This window comes from Saimiri boliviensis, chromosome 11 (genome assembly GCF_048565385.1).
Source record: "Saimiri boliviensis isolate mSaiBol1 chromosome 11, mSaiBol1.pri, whole genome shotgun sequence".
Lineage (NCBI taxonomy): Eukaryota > Metazoa > Chordata > Mammalia > Primates > Cebidae > Saimiri > Saimiri boliviensis.
This window is the reverse complement of record NC_133459.1, coordinates 120,145,928-120,169,677: the sequence shown is the minus strand read 5'-3', so window position 1 is coordinate 120,169,677 and position 23,750 is coordinate 120,145,928. Positions and strand designations below refer to the sequence as shown.

General features: G+C 41.4%; 1 protein-coding gene across 5 annotated transcripts in view; it reads left to right on the top strand.

Annotated features, from left to right (window-relative positions):
- Positions 1-23,750, top strand: part of LRRC8D (leucine rich repeat containing 8 VRAC subunit D) — a 119,593-nt gene extending 95,843 nt beyond the window's left edge. For all 5 annotated transcript variants that reach the window (XM_039460941.2, XM_039460942.2, XM_010343870.3 and 2 more), the window contains exon 3: positions 20,492-23,750. In XM_039460941.2, coding sequence (XP_039316875.1) covers positions 20,494-23,070 — 2,577 coding nt within the window. In that variant the 5' untranslated portion in view covers positions 20,492-20,493 and the 3' untranslated portion in view covers positions 23,071-23,750. The remainder of the gene's footprint in view (positions 1-20,491) is intronic.

The window sequence follows — 23,750 nt, the reverse complement described above, 5'->3', positions numbered from 1 at the left end:
TGAGCAATGTCTCGCACCAGACGCTGGAAGGGAGGTTTGTGAATCAGAAGTTCAGTGGACCTGTGATAACATCTCATTTCACGGAGGGCCACAGTGCCGGGCCTGTAACGATGAGGTTTCTTCACCCTCCAGGAGAGGGCGCACTCTTGCAAGCGGCTTTTGTAGCCAGTTGCTTCCTGGGTGCTTTACCACCGGTAGATCTGCGGGCAGTCTGCGTTGTACAAGCCACGGTATAGAGACCTCCTGACTTACCCCCCTTCTCCTTCGGCTGGAGCTCAGGGAGCGAGAGGCCACGCTGGCATTGAAGAGCTCTGGGAGGGTGAGGACTGTATGTATCTTGCTGTACTCTGTGAGTGTGAGTGTGTGAGTGTGTGTGTGTGTGTGTACAGCACCTAGCACTTAACTAAGCTAAACATTCGTTGAAAATGTAAATGATAATGAGTTTGATGACTTCATGACAACACGAGTTTGGTAAAGTCTGTGATGGGCAAGATATGTTGTTGCCAACTACAAATCCTAAATACCTAACACAGTGTGTCGTGTTTAGGAATGAAGTAGATTAATGAATGGTCACCTCAGTCTTCTATGTTTCTTAGCATTTGCAGCCTCTATCTAAAGATATTGTGGTCCATCAAGACATTAGACGTTTCTCCAATTAGTTGTAATATGTTGTGTATAAAGTCACAGAAACAAGAAACGTGTTTCTTGGTTATAATGATCTGTGTTTACTGTTTTTTGGTTTTATGAGGAAAAATGACAATCACTCTGAAAATGATCACATCATAAATTCTATCACTTCTAAGTTTTAGTCCTTAATTTATAAACAATGTATGATATTTTAGGCTGGGAGTCCCACTGGATGTGCCAGAAATGGTTACTAGATGGCTGAGATATCTGCTCCTTTGGGTGCGGCTGGAGACCCTTTCCCTGATTGCATTCGCCCTCCTCAGTTTACTCCGGGGTGTGAATGTCCTTTCCTCTATCGGCCTTGAAGTGAAACAGATTGGGAAACACTGTTAATGCCCTCTACAACTAAAATAGCAGGTGCTTAAATAAATGCATTGGTACAGTCGGCACTTGAGTTTGCAAAATACTTTTTCAAAAATATTATCTTGGGCCATTTTTTGAGAGTTAAAATAGATGTGCTTTATCAGAAAGTAAATATCTAAGATTATCCAAAGTCAAAGACCATAATCTTCAAAGAAGCAATTCATCTAAAATAAGTAACAGCATACGGAATTAGAAAGCATGTTCTCACATGAAGTTAGAATTAAAAAAGAAAGATAGTACGTTTGTTTCTATTTTGGACCTTCCCACCACAAGAAGGTTGAAGAGTGTTTATGAACTGTGGGCTGCTCCATTGTGATTCAGTCCTACATCTCTACTAATGATTTATCATGGGGAAAAAATGTTTTAAATTATAGTATCATGACAGTGGCTCTCTACTAAAATTCTGCTAGTTAAGATAATTTGGGGAAGGAAAGAGACCATTAATTCCAAGCACATCTTAAGCTTGTGAAGGGCTTCCAGTCAAATGTCCTATCAGATCTGCTTTTCTAAAGATCATTTGTTATTTTCACAAGAGCTGCACAAATAGATGCTGAGTACTTAGAATTGAATAAATCGAATGTGAATAAAACATTTCTTTGCTTTATCAAATCCTTTGAAATAGAACAAAAGGTATATTTAGCCAAATTTACCAATTTATCACTAAATCGAAAATAAGGACTTGTTTGTGCTCGAAAGGCCCACCCTTTAGGGAATTTTTATTTATCTCTAAAATATTTTCTAAGGTCAATAATGAATTCCTCTACAATAGAGGTTATATTGTCAAAGGTCATTAATGATGTTTAAGTCTTCATTATCCTTTAATGAGATTGCGATTAAGCTATCTGTAATATTGACTGATGTATATTTTAATTCTGTCTCCTCATCTATTAGTTTTCTTGCTTTTCTGGTCTCTCGTTTCTTTGTTGATTTTTTTTCTTTGTCTCAAAGCCTTTATGATTCTTTTTTTTTTTTTTTTTTCATCTGTCACCACCACATTTCAAATCCTGGGTTTTCCTCAGGGACCCCACCTTCCTCAAATATTTCTGGACATTTAAATCCAATTATGGGAAGTCGTTAGGGTAGGAACATTCAATGAGCGGGCCTATCATGTCTTCAGCATTACACTGGGTGGTAATGTACCTTGTCTCAGGGGGACTTCATTTCCATTTCATTGATAAGGAAAATGAAGGCCCAGGTTTACACAGTGATGTGAAACATTATCTGTGTTCCTATTTTACAGGCAAAAAAGCTGGAAATAGGGGTGAAAACTCAAGCAAGCTAACTCCTTAAGCCACATTCTTATCCAGTATTCTACAAACTTAGTAATTTAATTTCTAGTTAAATTAGCTCCATAATAGATACTCTAGCCTATTTGTGTATAAATTATGCTGTTGAATATTTTATACAGGTGTAAACTATTTGGCCTAAATAGCCTATTAATCTATCCATTTTACTCAATACCTTTTCTATCACTTACAACCTAGTTTTAACTACCTACATATATATCCTTTTCCTTTGCCTGGAGTCTTGCAATAGCTGCTTTCCTGATCTTACATCTTCCCTCACTAACCTATATGCTAAGCCCAGAGCAATCTTTTAAAAGGCACAAATCTAATTTTCACCTGTAACCGGGGTCATGGGATGCGAGGGAGGCTTGGCTCCCTCCCCCATGGGATGTGCCCAAGGTTTTTGGGCTCTCACTCACCCAAGAATGGTGAGAGGGCCCTGGCGGCACGGTGAGCTTGTTCAAGCAAATATCAGACCCAAAGAGTTTTGCAGACAGCGATTTATTAGACAGAGAGAGAGAGAGAAGTAGAGTTCCATGCTATTGTGGGAGGGGATCTCAGAGAGGGAAATTCTGTGCAGGTAAAGAGAGAGAGATGGTTCCCATGTTACCGTGGGAGGGGATCCGGAGACTGGTCCCCCAGGTAAGGGAGTAGGGGAGATTTTAACCCTGGAGTTACTCCCACCCCATTCAAGTTCTCATCCAGTTAGAGGAGCTATTCGAAACTTCCTCTGGAGTGATTGATCTTCGACTCTGATAATGGATTGGTTGCCTGGCCCGAAATCAAAGCCTCCTCCCTTGGAGCTTTTGGTGGGCTTTCTAAACAAAGGAAACTCCCCTGGACTTTCTACCTAGCCCGTGCAAGGGAATGTTAGACAAAGAACTCTAAGTTCCCAGATGGGGACTGGGGACGGGAATGAAGGCCTGTTGGGCATGTGGCTGGGAAATTTCTGCCTTTGAAACCATGCCCCTTGTGGACTTGGTTTTCCTTGACACAATCCCTGACACCCACCTCCAGTCTGCAGCTAAAAACACGCCAGTGACTTCCAACTGCCCCTTAGTTTGATGACAGCAAACTGTGCTTCTAAGACCCTGCATCATCTCCACTCACATTCCTGTGAGTCTTCAGGCTTTGGGCGCTAGTGTTCTTCCAGTTCTCCAGTCATTCTGTGTTCCCTCTCTTCACAGAGCCTTTGCACATTCTGGGCCGCCATACCCATATGCTGTTTCTTCACACCTCCCTGCCATCGTGATTTTCTCAGACAATTCCTCCTGGATCTTGAAAACCAAAGTAAACACCCCATTATGCACTTTCATAGTACTGTGCAACCAGGGGAAAGTCCAAGCTTCCTGGGATCTGAAATTTATGCAATGTATGGGCTCTCATTAAGAAAACTGTCATGAAATTAGAGATACAAATGTGACTGCAGGACCTTGAAAGAGGTCAGTGTCAGGATAGGGTCGGCAAACCCACCGCAGTCTGCACCTCTTGTTGGTAGCTCTTCACGGTGACGATTTAATTTATATACTCAACGAGGTGAATTTTTTTTTTTTTTTTTGAGACGGAGTTCGCTCTTGTTGCCCAGGCTGGAGTGCAATGGCACGATCTCGGCTCACCGCAACCTCCGCCTCCTGGGTTCAGGCAATTCTCCTGCCTCAGCCTCCTGAGTAGCTGGGATTACAGGCACGCGCCACCATGCCCAGCTGATTTTTTGTATTTTTAGTAGAGACGGGGTTTCACCATGTTGACCAGGATGGTCTCGAGCTCTTGACCTCGTGATCCACCCGCCTCGGCCTCCCACAGTGCTGGGATTACAGGCTTGAGCCACCGCGCCCGGCGAGGTGAATATTTTTTCCCCTACACTATGCACTGTGTGAGAGAGGAAATATGTCTGAATTTACTCCCCAAGCTTTCTCCAGGAATTTGCATAGCGTTAACACTTGAGTATACAGTATAGTTTTCTTGGGTAAAGGAATAAATGAGCAAATGGATAATTAAAAGAAGACTTAGAATTATTGCTTATAATGCCTGTATAAAATTGGCTGAATTTCTTGGAACCCAAAACCAGGTGGAGAACATCTGGGTTCCATGGCTCATACCATTTCATCATGAAAGACAAAATTCTCAGTACCAGGTGGTAAAGATGAATGTTTGTAGGGTTATTTATGTAAAGCACCTTATTCCTCACAGTGAATAATAACCAGCAGCTGTCATTCAGGGCTTACCATGTCCTGGGCACTTGCTCAGCACTGGCACATGGTATTCTGCCTTAACACATGCAGCATTCACCGCTAACTCACTCTCAGTCACAATTTTTGCCTCCATTGTCCTTGCAATGCAGAAGGGCAGAAAACCCCATCAGGACAAGGAAGAGGAGGCCTGAGGTGCTGCCACTTTCATTGTCTCAGTGGGCCTCGCCCTCTTGAGCTCCTTCCTCTCTGCCCTTTTATATCACCTGTTATGTGCTAAGTTGCTGTTTGCTTGCCACTGCCCTAGAGGTCATACTGGCTTATCACCTGCCTTCTGCTAGGAATTAAGTCTTGGTATTATCTCCTAGTGAGGATATGCCCACGCTTACCTTCGTCTTTGTTTTCCTGTAGAGTGCTTAATTATGAGCCAAACTGCCTACAGGTGGTCTATCAGAATGAGTTAGCATTAAAATGACCTGTTAAAAAGAGTTCTAATATGTTGCCCATCTGGACATTGAAAAATGCCTGACAAAGTTGATCATTTTGACTTTGATATAATTAATGGTGAGTGACCTTTTCTCACCGACAGTATTCGGTTCAGGTTGGGTGCCTTTGAGCGCCCTTCTGGAATGCTGTCACAGTTGTGAGTGATTCCTTCTGTTAACAAACCTTTATTAAAGTTCCTAATCTGTGCTGTACTCTGAGGATATGCAGGTAAAATAAACTGTCCTCCCATTAGGCAGAGGCATTGAAACCCAAGTGGAGGAAGAAAGGGAGACACAACTAACAGTTCTGCAAGTGTCCTGGGCAGCCATTGTCTGCCTTTGCATTTATTTCTGGTCCTAATGGCTAGTCTCTTAATCAACTACCAAGTAATCCTTTTAACTCAATAAGCTACCTATCCAAGGATTAGAATTTGTGTCTGAGTATTTTCTCTCATACTAACTTTGAGAAGTTTTTGAGGGTTGGTGAGATAAGCACCAGGTCAAGGTACTCAGGTACTTTTCCAGCAATCTGTACCAAACCAGGAATAAGGACTGACAGGCTCTCAGCCGTCTATCGCCAGAGCACACATTTATGGGTTTATGATCAGAGGGGGCTTTCGGTAGCAAAAACACTGGAAGAGAATGTAGCAACTTCGTGGGACCATGGAAAGCTGCTTGGGTGTCAGGGATGTGCTATGCCAGGCATGGGCTAGAAGAAATACTATTAAATGTCAGTAAACTTAAACGGAAAATGGTCAGGTTTTATCTAAGATATCCATTTTACAAATGGAAAGAAGCAGGGAATTTTAAAATTCGAGCAAACCTCTTGCTTCATAAACTGGATGAAGTTGAACCAAATGCTTCACTCAGTTTGGGATGACTTTCTCTGGAGCCTTTATTAAGGTCTCTTAGCTGCTAGACTGTCTTTCAGGGACTAATGAAACTATTGTCATTGTCCTTTCCTTTTTTTAATGTTTCCTCTAAGTTGCTTTCCCAGTAAGGGCAGCTTTTAATTAAAAAAATAAATTATTTCCCTTTTTGATACCCAGAACCCTATAGCATAAACTCCGTAACTATTTGTTAAGTAAAGTTTCTAGTAAAGGATACACTAAGTGGGTTATGTAGATACTGAAGCATTTGTGAAATTGGGCTGGTTGAGTTCATGATTTAAGGGAATGCTGGTGATAGCTTGTAGAAGAAACAGATTGTATGGAATAGGATGTGGAAGGCATTGATTTTAGAGCCTCTTTTGTATTGTTCTGTGAATAAAATCTCATTTGTAAGCCCTCAGATGTGGGCCTTGACTTTTAGAATTGAGAGCTAGAAGTAAAAACAAATTTACGGCAGTATACTAACACATTTTTGTTAATTCCTAAGATACTTTGTTTCAGACCTATTAACACAGATTTAGAGTTATTTTCCTTAGCTCTGAAGCAAATTTGCACTGAATAAGCAGTACACTAGGGAGAAATCCTGAAAGAGACACTAAAATGTAATTTGTGTAAAGTTCTTTTTATATTTCGCAAGTTACGAATTTTTCTATAGTCCTTTAAGGTGTTAACTGGATTTATAAAAAGCTTTTGGTGGTTAGCAAAATGGATGAATTTTGCCCTATGAGAAATCTGAGATTAGTGAGTTTTATATAAGGAATGTTTTTTAAAATCTTCATGTTTTTCCCTAAAAAATTTCAGTTATTTTTTAATATCTAAACCAAAATAGCATTAGAAAGGAACTGTTTTTTAAAGTATAGTTTCTTACCGTAATCTTTTAAGAGGGAATGACACTAGTGATTTACGTTTCATTTGTAGATAGAATTACATGAGCTATAGAGTATATTGTATACTTGTAGTACCCATAGCTATTAACACTTAAATAATACAGTCACACAGAGGCCTATTGGAAAAAAACTAAATCATTCCTTTTTCCCCTGTTGCTTCTAAAGCATTTGTTATTTTCTTTAACCATATATGTTTTTGATACCTGATTTAGGTGTGGTATGTGAGTCTGTATGTACATACACATATATGCTTATGTGTCTATGAGTGTTGGGGAAGTTTTATTATAGAGGTGGTATAGCTCTATAAATTTTAATTTGTTCTCATTTATTTCAACGAAAGGTTTGAGAATTTGATCCTCGTAAGTCTTTTGTATATTCTGCCGTTTGCCCAGGTTGACGAAGAGGGCTGACTTTTTTCCCTATAGGAAGAAAGTGAAAGTTGATATTTAATTGGGTAGTGAATTCATGCCTACCTGAATCACCACCTACTGACGAACGTGGTGGTTAACACCTGTAATCCCAGCACTTTGGGAGGCTGAGGTGGGTGGATCACTTGAGTCCAGGAGTTCAAGACCAGCCTGGGCAACATGGTGAAACCCCGTCCCTACTAAAAATACAAAAAATTAGCTGGGCTACTTGGGAGGCTGAGGTGGGAGAATCACCTGAGCCCAAGAGGTCAAGGCTGCAGTGAGCCAAGATTGCACCATTGCAATCTAACCTGGACAACTGGAGTGAGATCCTGTTTCAAAAAAAAGAAAAGAAAAACTAAGTATAATTAAGTATTATATTGATTAATCAAGCCATTTGCTTCCTTATATATTAAACTCTTTTATTTAAATAATATTTCAAAGCCATTTGGCTTTCTTATTTTAATCGGGGTATTAAGACCTCCTAGTGCAGATAAACTTTTTAAGGTAGTTTTATTTATTTATTTATTTTGAGACAGAGTCTTGCTCTTTGACCCAGGCTGGAATGCAGTGGCATGACCTTGGCTCACTGCAACCCCCGCCTCCCAGGCTCAAGCAATTCTCATGCCTCAGCCTTTTGAGTAGCTGGGATTACAGCCACCCACCACCATGCCCGGCTATTTTTTGCACATTTAGTAGAGGTGGGGTTTCACCATGTTGGCCAGGCTGGTCTCAAACTCCCGATCTCATGTGATCCGCCCACCTCAGTCTCCAACAGTGCTGGGATTACAGATATGAGCCACCGCACCCAGCCAACTTTTTAAGTCTTAGTTTAGGTGATTAAATTTTTCTGTTTTAATGCTAGGGTTTTCTTGCATTGCTCATAACAATCTCATGCATACATGTCTTCCAGCAGTCACCGAGCTACTCACATTTGCTATGGCTAACAAATGTGAACAAAGAGCAAGATTTGAATCCAGGCCTCTTGGGCGCTGGAGTTGTGCTCTTTCGAATATCATTTGCCACCTCTTCATATAAATGTATTTTTTTTTTTTTTGAGATGGACTTTTGCTCTTGTTGCCCAGGCTGGAGTGCAGCGGGGCAGTCTCGGCTCACTGTAACCCCTGCCTTCTGGGTTCAAGCTATTCTTGCGCCTCACACTCCCAAGTAGCTGGGATTACAGGTTTCCACCAACAGGCCTGGCTAGTTTTTTGTATTTTTAGTAAAGATGAGGTTTCATCATGTTGGCCAGGCACCTGACCTCAGTGATCCACCTGCCTCAGCCTCCCAACATGGTGAGATTACAGGTGTGAGCCATTGCGTCCAGCCAGTAATTTTAATATAAATACATCTAAAAGAATAAATAAAATCAAATACCAAATATTTATTATCAGTTGTTTATTTCAGGATTACTCTATGTACATGGTACTAATGCTAGTTCAAAATGCAACAAATTGGCCTAGTCATCCTGTGTTATTAACAGACTAAGACAGGCTTTTCTCCTCAATGATTCTTTTTTTTTTTTTTTTTTTTTTTTTTTTAATTCAGACTCAGCAAACATTTCTGGGGACTTACTTTGTGCCAGACCTTGAGCCAGGTGTTCCTAATACATTGCACTATGAGGTGGTTTTTATTATTAAGATTTTACAGATGAGACATGGATGTTAGAGAGATAACATAAGCAATCACTTAAAAACATATTTGAACTTAAAATGTAGTCTAGCATGAATAGCTACAATAGGCTGCAACCATATCTACCTTCACTATCTTGTTTCTGTTGAAAGGCAGTTTAGGCAGTAAAATAAACAAAGGTTGAGATCTAGTTTCTTTATTTTAACAGCTTTATGGAGATAAAATTTACATAACTTACAGTTTACACATTTGAAGTATGTAATTCAGTGTTTTTTAGTGTAATCATGGGATTGTCCAATGCACATATCTTCTGATTTTTTAACTTGACTCGTTATTGACTTTTTCCATTACCACTAACCATACATTTGAATAAGAAAACAGGATCAGCCGGGCGCGGTGGCTCAAGCCTGTAATCCCAGCACTTTGGGAGGCTGAGGCGGGTGGATCACGAGGTCAAGAGATCAAGACCAACCTGGTCAACATGGTGAAACCCCGTCTCTACTAAAAAAAATACAAAAAATTAGCTGGGCATGGTGGCGCGTGCCTGTAATCCCAGCTACTCAGGAGGCTGAGGCAGGAGAATTGCCTGAACCCAGGAGGCGGAGGTTGTGGTGAGCCGAGATTGCGCCATTGCACTCCAGCCTGGGTAAAAAGAGCGAAACTCCGTCTCAAAAAAAAAAAAAAAAAGAAAACGGGATCATAATTCTAAAAGGATTTAGATTCAACCTTGTTATTTTCAGATTTAGTTTCGTCCAACCAAAGTCCAATAACTTTTCCTTTTCAGTCCTAGTACAAAAACTTCCTTGACTTCCCCGAGAAATGTTTGCTTAGAAGAATGTTAAGCTGATTTTCATGTGTGCCATTGACAAAGGGAAGCTTTGGAATGTGAAATCCACTTTCTCATAATGTAATTATTTGAGTCCTTTTGCAGTGGACATACTATAAAAGAGAAACCAAAGAATATATGCAATTAATGTTTGTTAAATGTGCCTTTCTCAAATTAAAAAACAAAAAGCCCTTGATAACCACTTATAGCCATTCTGAGTCCTGATTCACTAAGGAGTTCAAACCTCAGGATGTGGATGGGATGCAGAAAGCAGGTGCTGATCTCCTCTCTCATTGGCTTAACTTCATATTTGAAAGAATCATATTGTTATGATGGCCATACTTCCCAAAGCAATACACAGATCTAGTGCTATTCTTATCAAACTACCCTGTCATTTTTTGCAGAATTAGAAAAAAACTATTCTAAAACTCATATGGAACCCAAAAAAAGCCGAATCGCCAATGCAATACTAAACAAAAAGAACAAAGCTGGAGACATCACATTGCATGACTTCAAACTATACTACAAGACTACAGTAACCAAAACAGCATGTTCCTGATACAAAAGCAGACATGTAGACCACTGGGGACAGGACAGAGAGGCCACAAATAAAGTTACACACATACAGCCACTGGTCTTTGACAAAGTCAACAATAACGAACAACAGGGAATGGATTCCCTAGCTGGGATAACTGGCTAGCTATATAAAGAAGATTGAAACTGGACCCCTTCCTTTCACCGTATACAAAAACTAACTCAAGATGGATTAAAAACTTAAATGTAAGACCTAAAAAAAATTAAAACCCCAGAATAAAACCTAGAAAATACTATTCTGGATGTTGGCCTTGGCAAAGAATTTCTGACTAAGTCCCCAAAGGCAATTGCAACAAAAACAAAAATTGACAAGTGGGACCTAATTAAACTAAAGAGATTCTGCACAACAAATTAAACTATCAACAGTAAATAGACAACATACAGAATGGGAGAAAATATTTGCAAACTATGCATCTGACAAAGATCTGATATCCAAAATCTATAAGGAACTTAAATCAGCAAGCAAAAAATAATTCCTTTAAAAAATGGGCAAAGGACATGAACAGATACTTTTCAAAAGAAGACCTACCTGTGGACAACATATATATGAAAAAATGCTCATCATCACTAATCAGTAGAGAAATGCAAATCAAAAAGACAGTGAGATACCCTCTCATACCAGAATGGCCATTATTAAAAAGTCAAAAAACCACCAGAGGCTATCAGGGTTGCAGAGAAAAGAGAACACTTAGTGCACTGCTGGTGGGAATGTAAATTAGTTCAGCCACTGTGTGGAGATTTCTCAAAAAAGTTAAAACAGAACTGTAATTCAGCCCAGCAGTCTGTATTGCATATATACGCAAAGGAAAACAAATCATTCTATAAAAAAGATGCATACTTGAATGTTCATTGCAGCACTTTTCACAATAGCAAAGACATGGAGTCAACCAAGATGCTCATTGACAGTGGACTGGATTTTTTTTTTTTATATGGTACAAACACACCATGGAATATTATGCACCCATAAAAAAGGAATGAATCATGTTTTTTTGCAGCAACATGGATGCAGCTGGAGGCCATTATCCTAGGAAAAGCAATGCAGGAGCATAAAACCAAATACCACATGTTCTCACTTATAAGTAAGAGCTAAATTACACTGAATATACATGGATACAAAGAAGGGAACAGTAGACACAGGGGACTGCTTAATGAGGGAGAGAAAGGAGCGGGGTTGAGTGGGAACGCTCCCTATCAGGTACTGTGCTCATTAGTCAGGGATCCCCAACCCCTAGGGCGTGGACTGCTACTGGTCCATGGCCTGTTAGGAACCGGGCCACACAGCAGGAGGTGAGCAGTGGGAGAGCGAGCGAAGGTTCATCTGTATTTACAGCCATTCCCCATTGCTCACGTTACTGCTCGAGCTCAGCCTCCTGTCAGATCAGCAGCAGCATTAGATTCTCATAGGAGTGTGAACCCTATTGTGAACTGTGACTTCAAGGGATCTGGGTTGTACTATCCTTACAAGAATCGAATGCCTGATGATCTGTCATTGTTTCCCATCACCCCCAGATGGGACTGTCTAGTTGCAGGGAAAACAAGCTCAGGGATCACACTATTCTACGTTGTGGTGGGTTGTATAATTATTTCATTATATATTACAGTGTAATAATAATGGAAATAAAGTGCGTAACAAATGTAACACACTTGAGTTATCCCGAAACCACCCTTCTCCCCGGTCCATGGAAAAATTGTCTTCCATGAAACCAGTCCCTGGTGCCAAAACGGTGGGGGACTGCTGACCTTGGTGTTGGGATCATTCATATACCGAACCTCAGTGACTCAGTTTACCCATGTTACAAACCTGCACATGTACACCTTGAACCTAAGTCATTTGAGGATCATAATGTACTTAATATACTATATTATATAAATGTGTTTAATATGCTTTATACACATACACACTCGGTACATATGAAAAGCTACTTTTGTTTTCAAAGTGCTTGTGCATCTTTAATTCAGTTAATGTTTGAAATACCCCAGGTAGGAAGGGCATGTCATTACCCCCATTTTTAGTGGGTAAAATGGTATAACGGATACATTAATTCAAGCCCTGTGGCTGACATGGCTGGAAAGTGCTGGTTTTTCTGCCTTATGGCCTGGGCACTTCTTTAAGCCTGTACCTACATCCATGCCTTGGTTTCCATGCTTTGGCTTACCCATGAGGTGTGATATCTGTACAGGGGTATAAGGGTATACTAGACAGTAACTGGGAGAGCATTAAAATTATTTGTGGTTTCTCTGGCACATCATTTATCTCGTGCTATGCCTTTGCCCTTGCCGTTTCTTCAGTCAAAATTGTATTCCCTCCTCTCCCCACCACCTCATGTATCACCCCGCCTTCATCTGTCAGCTCAAAACCACACCTCTGTGAAGTTGTCCCAGTTACCACATGCAGACTTGGGCTTGCCCTGTCCTGTGCATCTGCTGTACTTTGTATTAACTTCGTATTACTTTGTATTAAGGTCAGAGTGATGCCCTTACGATTAGGTTGGTGCAACTTTTGCCGTTACAAATAGTGGCAAAAACCTCAATCATTTTTGCACTAACCTAATATGTTGTAATTGTACACTTACTGCTTATCATCCTGCATTCGACTGGGATCTCCTTGAGGTCAAGGACTCTGTTAGACCGTCTCTGCATTCCCTTCCATGGTGCCTGGCACCATGGGGCTGGTGGCTTTCTTGAATTCCCAGTGAATGTCAAGAAAGGATGGTGGTGATTACACAGTTTCATTGCTTTGTCACCGCTAAGCCAAGGACGACAGTGAGGAGTTTCCTCCTTCAATAGCCAACAACATAGCCTTTGGACGCTGCATGGTAGAGAAAAAGATTTAGAGATGAGATTCTGTTAGCTCTCTAACTTAATTAGTTCAGAGAGGTCATTTAAGCTTTTTGAGCCTCAGGTTTCCTCATACTGTTGGGCAGTAGTAATGCCTAGATGACCAGATTATGATAAAAATAAATAGAGATCTTGTATAGAAAAGTAGCTTGTAAACCGTAAAGCACTACAAACGTAAGAAATAAAGAAGAAAAGGTCATCTGGTAGGAAGAGCATGTGCTTTGGCCTTAGGTGGGATTTTAAATCCAGACCCTGCTACTAATTATTTAAAGTCCACACTTCTGTGAGTCTATTTCTTCTCCTCTCAAGAATAAATAACAACACTTTGGCTGTTTAGAGTAATGTTGTGAAGGTTAAATAGGATTCAGGCAATGTTTTACTTGTGTTCCACCTGTGTGCATTCAACTTTTTCCAGCCAGAGCTTTCAGATACTATATGTTCCTACCTCTGCGCCTTCTTTTCTATGGCAGAATCAGTTCTTCGTACTCCAGGGAGAGCAGGCACCTACTCTCAGGCTGGGGAAATAAATAGTGAGGGGAGACTACCAGAGGAAGAGACAGGCTTCCCTGGCATGTGATCCCAGCCAGCCTGGATTGGCCTTGGGACAGGGTGGAGGTGCCGCCTCAATGTGATGTCACAGCACATTCCCAGGACAGCTGTTTCTGCTGAAGCTTCTTTTACCATTTCCTTTGAAACTTTTTATTGAAGTGAAAGCCTGAGTGTACGGATCACATTTTATAAATTGAACACACCCATGTAACCAGATCATTCATTCTTGCTGTTGCCTAGTATTCTGTTTTGTAAAGATACCACATCTTTTTTGAAATTCTACAGTTGATAGGCATTTTAGAGCTAATACAAATGGTGCTTCAATGAGCATTCTTATACATGTCTTCTGATGAATATATACCCATCTTTCTTTTTTTTTTTTTTTCTTTTTTTTTTTGAGACTGAGTTTCCCTCTTGTTACCCAGGCTGGAGTGCAATGGCGCGATCTCGGCTCACCGCAACCTCCGCCTCCTGGGTTCAGACAATTCTCCTGCCTCAGCCTCCTGAGTAGCTGGGATTACAGGCACGTGCCACCATGCCCAGCTAATTTTTTGTATTTTTAGTAAAGACGGGGTTTCACCATGTTGACCAGGATGGTCTCGATCTCTCGACCTCGTGATCCACCTGCCTCAGCCTCCCAAAGTGCTGGGATTACAGGCTTGAGCCACCGCGCCCGGCCTACCCATCTTTCTTACAGGTATATAGCTAGCAGTGGAATTGTAGGGTCATAGAGTGTGCTTATGCCCAATTTTAGTAGATAATACTAAAACATTTCTCAGAGTTTCCCAACATTGACCAGCAGTATTTGCATTCCAGTTGCTCCAGCATCCCCACCAGCACTTAGTATTATCTGCCATTTTAATTTTAGGAATTCTGATGGATTTTATAATTTCATATAACATTTAGAAATAGAGCCATTCTCTTAGCACCCAAAACCTTAAACTAAACTTTTGAACATTCATTTTCAGGAATGTGCTTTGTATAAAATTGGGAAGTTGTATTAGATGTAAAGCTCCTACTACAGTGCTTGCCACGTGGAAGGAAATGACAAGTGGTAGATACTATTAGTGTCATCATTATCATCATTAGTAAGTGGCATCTGTGTTCGTCAAGGGTAAGAGTAGGGCATGGTGGATTACAAAAGTGACTAAGACGTATTTTCTGCCTGCGAGGAGCTCGAGAGCTACTCAAAGAGACCAAGATTAGAAACAGATTTTTGTGGGGGTTTTTTGTTTGTTTGTTTTTGAGACAGAGTCTTGCTCTGTTGCACAGGCTGGAGTGCCGTGGCACAATCTCGGCTCACGGCAGCCTCCACCTCCCAAGTTCGGGCAGTTCTCCCTGCCTCAGCCTCCTGAGTGGCTGGGGTTATAGGCGCCCGCCACCATGCCCCACTAACTTTTGTATTTTTAGTAGAGATGGGGTTTTGCTATGTTGGCCAGGCTGGTCTCAAACTCCTGACCTCAAGTGATCTGCCCACTTCAGCCTCCCAGAGTGCTGGGATTACAAACATGAGCCACCATGCCCAGCCCAGATACAGATTGTTATTAGACAATATGATAGCAATTTGAAGGAAAAGGTAGTACTTGAGCTGGGACTTAATAAGGAAAAGTTCAATAGAAAAAGGAGAAATGAGCTGGAGAAAACAGCAAGGGCACAAAACTTCTGGTGGGGGGTGGCAGAGTAGACAATGGGCTGGAGGAGAGGAGCTCATCTGAGGTTGGAGTGGTCGTGTGCTGTTAGTGAGTGTTAATCATTCTTGCAGGGAGTCTGGGACTCAAGCTGGTGACTGTGTGTGAAGTTACAGTACTCTGTACTCTGTTGCTGTGCCCATTGCCACTACCTTTGAACTTTTCTTCTCCCACTGGGAAGGTGGACAGCCTCTTCTATTTCCTGGGATCAAAGCCTGTCCTGAGTACAGGGTGCTTGAAAACTACCACTGACATTTCAATAGCTGCAAAATAACACTGGTTGCAAGGATCCAACAGTGTCTCTGCTGTATGGTCCTTTAACTGAGACCTGGCTTGTAGTGTTCATGCTGAGACCTGGCTTGTAGTGTTCGTTCTTGCATAGACCCAGGTTGCTTTGTGGTGGCAATTCAGTGTAATAAAATGCTCCTGTGCCCAATACCATCTGTAGATGTTAATAAATGTTCTCAAGGAATTTTTAGGATGCTGAAGATAATGATCAAGATCTCAAAATTATTTCATTGATTGAACACCTGCTACTATGTGTCAGGCACTGGATACATAGGACAAAGAAGGAAGTTGGACGTAGTGCATGTCTTCATTGAACTGGTAACCCAGTGGGAGATCAGACAAGTAAATACAGTGTCATAAGGGCTGTGATGGGCAGAGGTACAGAGTCCTGTGAGAACACATCCAAGAAGCACCTCACCCAGACCAGGGGATCAGGGAAGACTTTCTGGAAAAGGCTGCAGAAACCTGATCACCTAGTGAAAAGGAGTAGGGAGGAAGTAGTCAAGGCAGCGGAACCAAAGTGTTGGAGAGGCTGAACACAAGGGAGGGAATGGCTCGTTAGAGAAGCTGGCAGAAGTTTCTCTAACAAGACTAGAGCAGAGGATCCTGGAGAGTTTTTACCAAGGGACTTAAGGCAAGATGGAAAACGGATTGAAGGAGGTAACGACTGGCAGCAGGCACACCAGTTGTAATCATCATGATGTAAAAGATGGATAACCAGTGTTCTCAGTACACAGACTTTGAAAATTCGCTTGTCTCTCAGTCCTCCAACCCAAACATTCTGGCTTCTCTAGAATCAGGTGCAACCACAGTCACATGTCACTTAAAGGGATTACCTTCTGAGAAATGTGTTGTTAGGCAGTTTCATTGTTCTGTGACTATCAGGGTGTACTTATACAGAGCTAGATGGTGTGTGTGTATATGTATGCATGTATGTATGTATTCATATGGAAAACCAAATTCCCAACACCGTTACTGAATATCAGTCCTTTCGCCTACTGGAGGAGTCCTCAGTCCCCAGGCTGCAGACTGGTACCCATTGAGGCCTCTTAGGAACTAGACCACACGGCAGTAGGTGAGCCACGAGCGAGTCAGAGTTACCACCTAAGCTCCGCCTTCTGTCAGCTCAACAGCAGCATTAGAGTCTCATAGTAGCGTGAACGCTATTGGGAACTGTGCGTGCAAGACATCTAGACTGTGCACTTCTTTTAAGAATCTAGCGGGGCGCGGTGGCTCAAGCCTGTAATCCCAGCACTTTGGGAGGCCGAGGCGGGTAGATCACGAGGTCAAGAGATCGAAACCATCCTGGTCAACATGCTGAAACCCCGTCTCTACTAAAAATACAAAAAAATTAGCTGGGCATGGTGGCGCGTGCCTGTAATCCCAGCTACTCAGGAGGCTGAGGCAGGAGAATTGCCTGAACCCAGGAGGCGGAGGTTGCGGTGAGCCGAGATCGCACCATTGCACTCCAGCCTGGGTAACAAGAGTGAAACTCCATCTCAAAAAAAAAAAAAAAAAAAAAAAAGAATCTAATGCCTGATGATCCAAGATGAAACAGTTCCATCCCAAAACCATCTCTCCCCACAACCCCTGTTGGTAGAAAAATTGTCTTCTACAAAACCGGTCTGTGGTGCCAGTAAGGTTGGGGACCATTGCCCTACTTGATCGATAATGCCAGTGTTTAGTGTTGTATGTCACGTTTCTGTGCGGTTCATTATAAAATGGAGTCTCACTCTGTCATCCAGGCTGGAGTGCAGTGGTGCGATCTTGGCTCACTGCAACCTCTGCCTCCCGGGTTCAAGCAGTTGTTCTGCCTCAGCCTCCTAAATAGCTGGGATTACAAGCATGCACCACTATGCCCGACTAATTTTTGTATTTTTAGTAGAGATGGGGTTTCACCATATGGGCCAGGTTGTCTCATACTGTTAGTCTCAAATGACCCACCTGGCCCTCGGCTTCCCAAAGTGCTGGGATTACAGGCATGAGCCCCTGTCCCTGACCATTATAATCTTATGGTGCCACCATCATATATGCAGTCCATTGTTGACCAAAAGACCATTATGCAGTTCATGACTTTATTTTAAAAGTAAAGAAAAATCCTATTTGAAAGAAATCTATTGTTTCTATTACGTAAATGGCCCTTTAAAACATGGTCCCCAGGTATGACTGTTATATTCTTTGCCAAGGATAAACCTGTTTAAGGTGGATTCTCTAGTCTCTGTACAAGAAGTAAGAGTCACTCTGGGCTGGATGCAATGGCTCACGCCTGTAATCCCAGCACTTTGGGAGGCTGAGGCGAGTGAATCAGTTGAGATCAGGAGTTCGAGACCAGCCTAAACAACATGGTGAAACCCGATCTCTACTAAAAATACAAAATTAGCCAAGCATGGTGGTGTACACCTGTAATCCCAGCTACTTGGGAGCCTGAGGTAAGAGAATCGCTTGAACCCAGGAGACAAACGTTGGAGTGAGCCAGGATCGCACCATTGCACTCCAGCCTGAGCAACAAGAGCGAAACTCTGTCTCAAAAAAAAAAAAAAAAAAAAAGTCACTCCATATAACCTGCAGCTTGATGCTGTGTTTTCTGCATTCTAGATAGGAACTGAAGAGCTCAAAACGACATGAGGTTGAGCTGTTTCTCATTTAGTTTAGCTTGCTATGATTCCAGTAGCCTTTCTTCCTGTTTACCCAAGCCATTCACCAAAGCAAAACCCACACAAAATACAGGAGCTCAGAATAAAAGGGGTTCAAGTGGGCGTGTTGTCTCCCACTTCCCCTGCTAAGGTACAAATATTTTTTTTTCCACTTTCTTGGTAATTTTTTTTTAACAATGACTGGATACCAGGCATTTCATACTTAAGCCCTGAAGTCTGGGAATGTGATTTCTAACAATTTTATGTTTGGAGTTCTTAGGCTTGTGTTTACCTGCTTAGGCTTCTGTTTACCTGCTTACGTAAGAGACATTTTGCTCACAAAACTAACTATAGATGATGATCATTGCTGAAGTATTCATTGCATTTTATTAAGAAATATTATGTACCTGCTCTGTGCAGTACTAGGTATGGGGAAGGGTTTCAGAAAAAAAATAATAATAATAAGACCTGGTCCCTGCTTTCAGAAACTTAATTTAAAAAGGAGCAAAATCAAAGTACTAATGCCACCTTTCTTCATTGTGTCATCCAAGGACGACACAAGTAATCAGTCACAGCACTGTTTCCTACTGAAACCAGAATCAGCCTCCGAATCCTCAACGCAGTATTCCAGACAACCCATGAATAGATAAAAACCCATCTTCCATCCTTTATTTTAAAGATACATGCATTCTCAAAGTCTTGGGTACTTGCCTTGGTTTTTATTGCTTTGTCTGTTGCTCATTTTTAAAGAAACAAGATGATTTATTTCTTTAAAAAAGACAAAGCAATATGAATATGGAAACCCAAGAACCTTCCAAGAAAGCAAAATATGGTAATGTGGTTTTTCAAGAAGTTGAAACTTGAAACATTTGGCTCATGTACATAATCAGAGAAGCCCATTCCCATTACTTGCAACTATAAACAGTTTTTCTTGGTTACTTCCAGGATGATTGCCCTGGTACTTTATTATTTGTATAAACTAGTTCCAGTGCTATAAAGCTGCCAGCTGGTAGTGAATAATGACCACATTTCAAGTGTCCTGGTGCTGGGGCTTCCTTCATGGCTGCTCAGGTCACTTGCTTTAGTAGAGAGCATAGGTCTTCCAGGTGCTGACATTCAGCATCACCATCATTGATTATTTCATGGCCACCTGAGTCTTGAGCTGTCTTCTTAATCCACGTGCTTTCCATAGGCACTGCATCAAAGGCCAGAGTTTCGGCTATGGATATTGATAATTCGCAAGTGGATAAGACTCCTCTTAAACATTAGACCATAAATTTTAGCTGTTCATGGACCCTTCCACCAGAGTGAATGGAGCTAACATACACAGCTAACAAACACTTGTAGCCAGAGGGTGTGCTAAGAGCTTCACAATCATTACTTAACCTTTCCAACAACCCTTAGAAGTTTTCATCCCTGTTATGCAGATGGGAAATACAAGGCTTAAGGGATCGCACCATTAGTAAATGTTAGGACTGAGTTTGGAACTAAGACTATCCAGAGTTCAATGGTATTTAATGGTATACACAGACCCTTCAATTTTGGCTTACACAAAATAAGAGTCATCCCACTCCTCGACCTCCAAATTTCAGTCTTGACATTAAATGAGTCCAGCCGACAACAAATGCCATCCTGCTGTCATATCCTCCTTCAAGGTCCACTAAGTAACCACTATGGGCTTTATTTAGTCTGTCATTATTTCTTACCTAGAATGCAATTCTTAGTCATTTTACCTCCTTCCCTTGCACTAGGAGACAAAAGCTATATATTCCCCTTTTAGTTTATTTTCTTTTTTTTTTTTTTTTTTTTTTTTTTTTTGAGACGGAGTTTTGCTCTTGTTACCCAGGCTGGAGTGCAATGGCGCGATCTCGGCTCACCGCAACCTCCGCCTCCTGGGCTCAGGCAATTCTCCTGCCTCAGCCTCCTGAGTAGCTGGGATTACAGGCACGCGCCACTGTGCCCAGCTAATTTTTTTTGGTATTTTTAGTAGAGACGGGGTTTCAGCATGTTGACCAGGATGGTCTCGATCTCTCGACCTTGTGATCCACCCGCCTCGGCCTCCCAAAGTGCTGGGATTACAGGCTTGAGCCACCGCGCCTGGCCTAGTTTATTTTCTACTACACTTTCCTTGGATAAAAAGATAGGACCTGAATGAGAAAACTTTAGTTTGGAGCAGGCACAGGATTTTTCTCATTTACTCTTTTCACTTGCATCTCTAGAATAATGTTTTTTGTCTTCTTGTTTTCTAGGAATGTTTACCCTTGCGGAAGTTGCGTCACTTAATGACATCCAGCCAACTTACCGAATCCTGAAACCATGGTGGGATGTGTTTATGGATTACCTGGCTGTTGTTATGTTGATGGTAGCCATCTTTGCAGGAACCATGCAACTTACCAAAGATCAGGTGGTCTGTTTGCCAGTATTGCCATCTCCTGTAAATTCAAAGGCACATACACCACCAGGAAATGCCGATGTCACCACCGACATCCCGAAGATGGACACGGCCACCAACCAAGACCAAGATGGGCGGGCAACAAATGACATTTCCTTTGGGACATCTGCTGTGACACCTGACATACCTCTCAGAGCCACATATCCTCGCACAGATTTCACAGTTCAAAATCAGGAGGCAAAGAAAGAGAAGAAAGATCCAACAGGCCGAAAAACAAACTTGGATTTTCAGCAATATGTATTTATTAATCAGATGTGTTACCATCTGGCCCTTCCGTGGTATTCTAAGTACTTTCCATACCTTGCTCTTATACATACTATTATTCTCATGGTCAGTAGCAACTTTTGGTTCAAGTATCCCAAAACGTGCTCAAAAGTAGAACATTTTGTTTCAATATTAGGAAAGTGCTTTGAATCCCCTTGGACTACAAAAGCGTTGTCTGAGACAGCATGCGAAGACTCAGAGGAAAACAAGCAGAGAATAACAGGTGCCCAGACTCTACCAAAGCATGTGTCTACCAGCAGTGATGAAGGGAGCCCCAGTGCCAGTACACCAATGATCAATAAAACTGGCTTTAAATTTTCAGCTGAGAAGCCTGTGATTGAAGTTCCCAGCATGACCATCCTGGATAAAAAGGATGGAGAGCAGGCCAAAGCCCTGTTTGAGAAAGTGAGGAAGTTCCGTGCCCATGTGGAAGATAGCGACTTGATCTATAAACTCTATGTGGTCCAAACAGTTATCAAAACAGCCAAGTTCATTTTTATTCTCTGCTACACAGCGAACTTTGTCAATGCAATCAGCTTTGAACACGTCTGCAAGCCCAAAGTTGAGCATCTGACTGGTTACGAGGTATTTGAGTGCACCCACAATATGGCTTACATGTTGAAAAAGCTTCTCATCAGTTACATATCCATTATTTGTGTTTATGGCTTTATCTGCCTCTACACTCTCTTCTGGCTATTCAGGATACCTTTGAAGGAATATTCTTTTGAAAAAGTCAGAGAAGAGAGCAGTTTCAGTGACATTCCAGATGTCAAAAATGATTTTGCGTTCCTTCTTCACATGGTAGACCAATATGACCAGCTGTATTCCAAGCGATTTGGTGTGTTCTTGTCAGAAGTTAGTGAAAATAAACTTAGGGAAATTAGTTTGAACCACGAGTGGACATTTGAAAAACTCAGGCAGCACATATCACGCAATGCCCAGGACAAGCAGGAGTTGCATCTGTTCATGCTGTCGGGGGTGCCCGATGCTGTCTTTGACCTCACAGACCTAGATGTGCTAAAGCTGGAACTGATTCCAGAAGCTAAAATTCCAGCTAAGATTTCTCAAATGACTAACCTCCAAGAGCTCCACCTCTGCCACTGCCCTGCAAAAGTTGAACAGACTGCTTTTAGCTTTCTTCGCGATCACTTGAGATGCCTTCATGTGAAGTTCACCGACGTGGCTGAAATTCCTGCCTGGGTGTATTTGCTCAAAAACCTTCGAGAGTTGTACTTAATAGGCAATTTGAACTCTGAAAACAATAAGATGATAGGACTTGAATCTCTCCGAGAGTTGCGACATCTTAAGATTCTCCATGTGAAGAGCAATTTGACCAAAGTTCCCTCCAACATTACCGATGTGGCTCCACATCTTACAAAGTTAGTCATTCATAATGACGGCACTAAACTCTTGGTACTGAACAGCCTTAAGAAAATGATGAATGTCGCCGAGCTGGAACTCCAGAACTGTGAACTAGAGAGAATTCCACATGCTATTTTCAGCCTCTCTAATTTACAGGAACTGGATTTAAAGTCAAATAACATTCGCACAATTGAGGAAATCATCAGTTTCCAGCACTTAAAACGACTCACTTGTTTAAAATTATGGCATAATAAAATTGTTACCATTCCTCCCTCCATTACCCATGTCAAAAACTTGGAGTCACTTTATTTCTCTAACAACAAGCTCGAATCCTTACCAGTGGCAGTATTTAGTTTACAGAAACTCAGATGCTTAGATGTCAGCTATAACAACATTTCAATGATTCCAATAGAAATAGGGTTGCTTCAGAACCTGCAGCATTTGCAGATCACTGGTAACAAAGTGGACATTCTGCCAAAACAATTGTTTAAATGCATAAAGTTGAGGACTTTGAATCTGGGACAAAACTGCCTCACCTCCCTCCCAGAGAACGTTGGTCAGCTGTCTCAGCTCGCTCAGCTGGAGCTGAAGGGGAACTGCTTGGACCGCCTGCCAGCCCAGCTGGGCCAGTGTCGGATGCTCAAGAAAAGTGGGCTTGTTGTGGAAGATCACCTTTTCGACACCCTGCCACTCGAAGTCAAAGAGGCATTGAATCAAGACATAAATATTCCCTTTGCAAATGGGATTTAAACTATGATAATACGTGCACAGCGATGTGCAGGAACAAATTCCTAGATTGCAAGTGCTCACGTACAACTTCTTACAAGATAATGCATTTTAGGAGTAGATACATCTTTTAAAATAAAACACAGAGAGGATGCATAGACGGCTGATAGAAGACATAACTGAATGTTCAATGTTTGTAGGGTTTCAAGTCATTCATTTCCAAATCTGTTTTCTTTACTTTTTTCTTTTGGGGAAAGGGAAGGAAAAATTATAATCACTAATCTTGGTTCTTTTTAAATTGTTTGTAACTTGGATGCTGCCGCTACTGAATGTTTACAAATTGCTTGCCTGCTAAAGTAAATGATTAAATTGACATTTTCTTACTATATCACCTTTTTTGAGGGGTCTTAATTTACTTTGCTTAATTGGTGCAATATTGCTTTAACTCAGATCACTAAAGACAGACACCTCAAGTCCAAACTTGTAAATTTAGATTTACTAAAATACTGATTTATTTTATGTTTTAATTTAAAGCGCCTCAGATAAGCACTTCTCACAATAGTCGACTGGTACTGCTGCTTCTGAGCATCTCATGTCATAAATTTTATACTCTTACAGACTTGGAATGCATTAGAGGTATGTGGATTGTTAGAGGTTTTGTTTGTTTTTTAAGAATAAGTAACAATAAAATAAATTTCTTAATA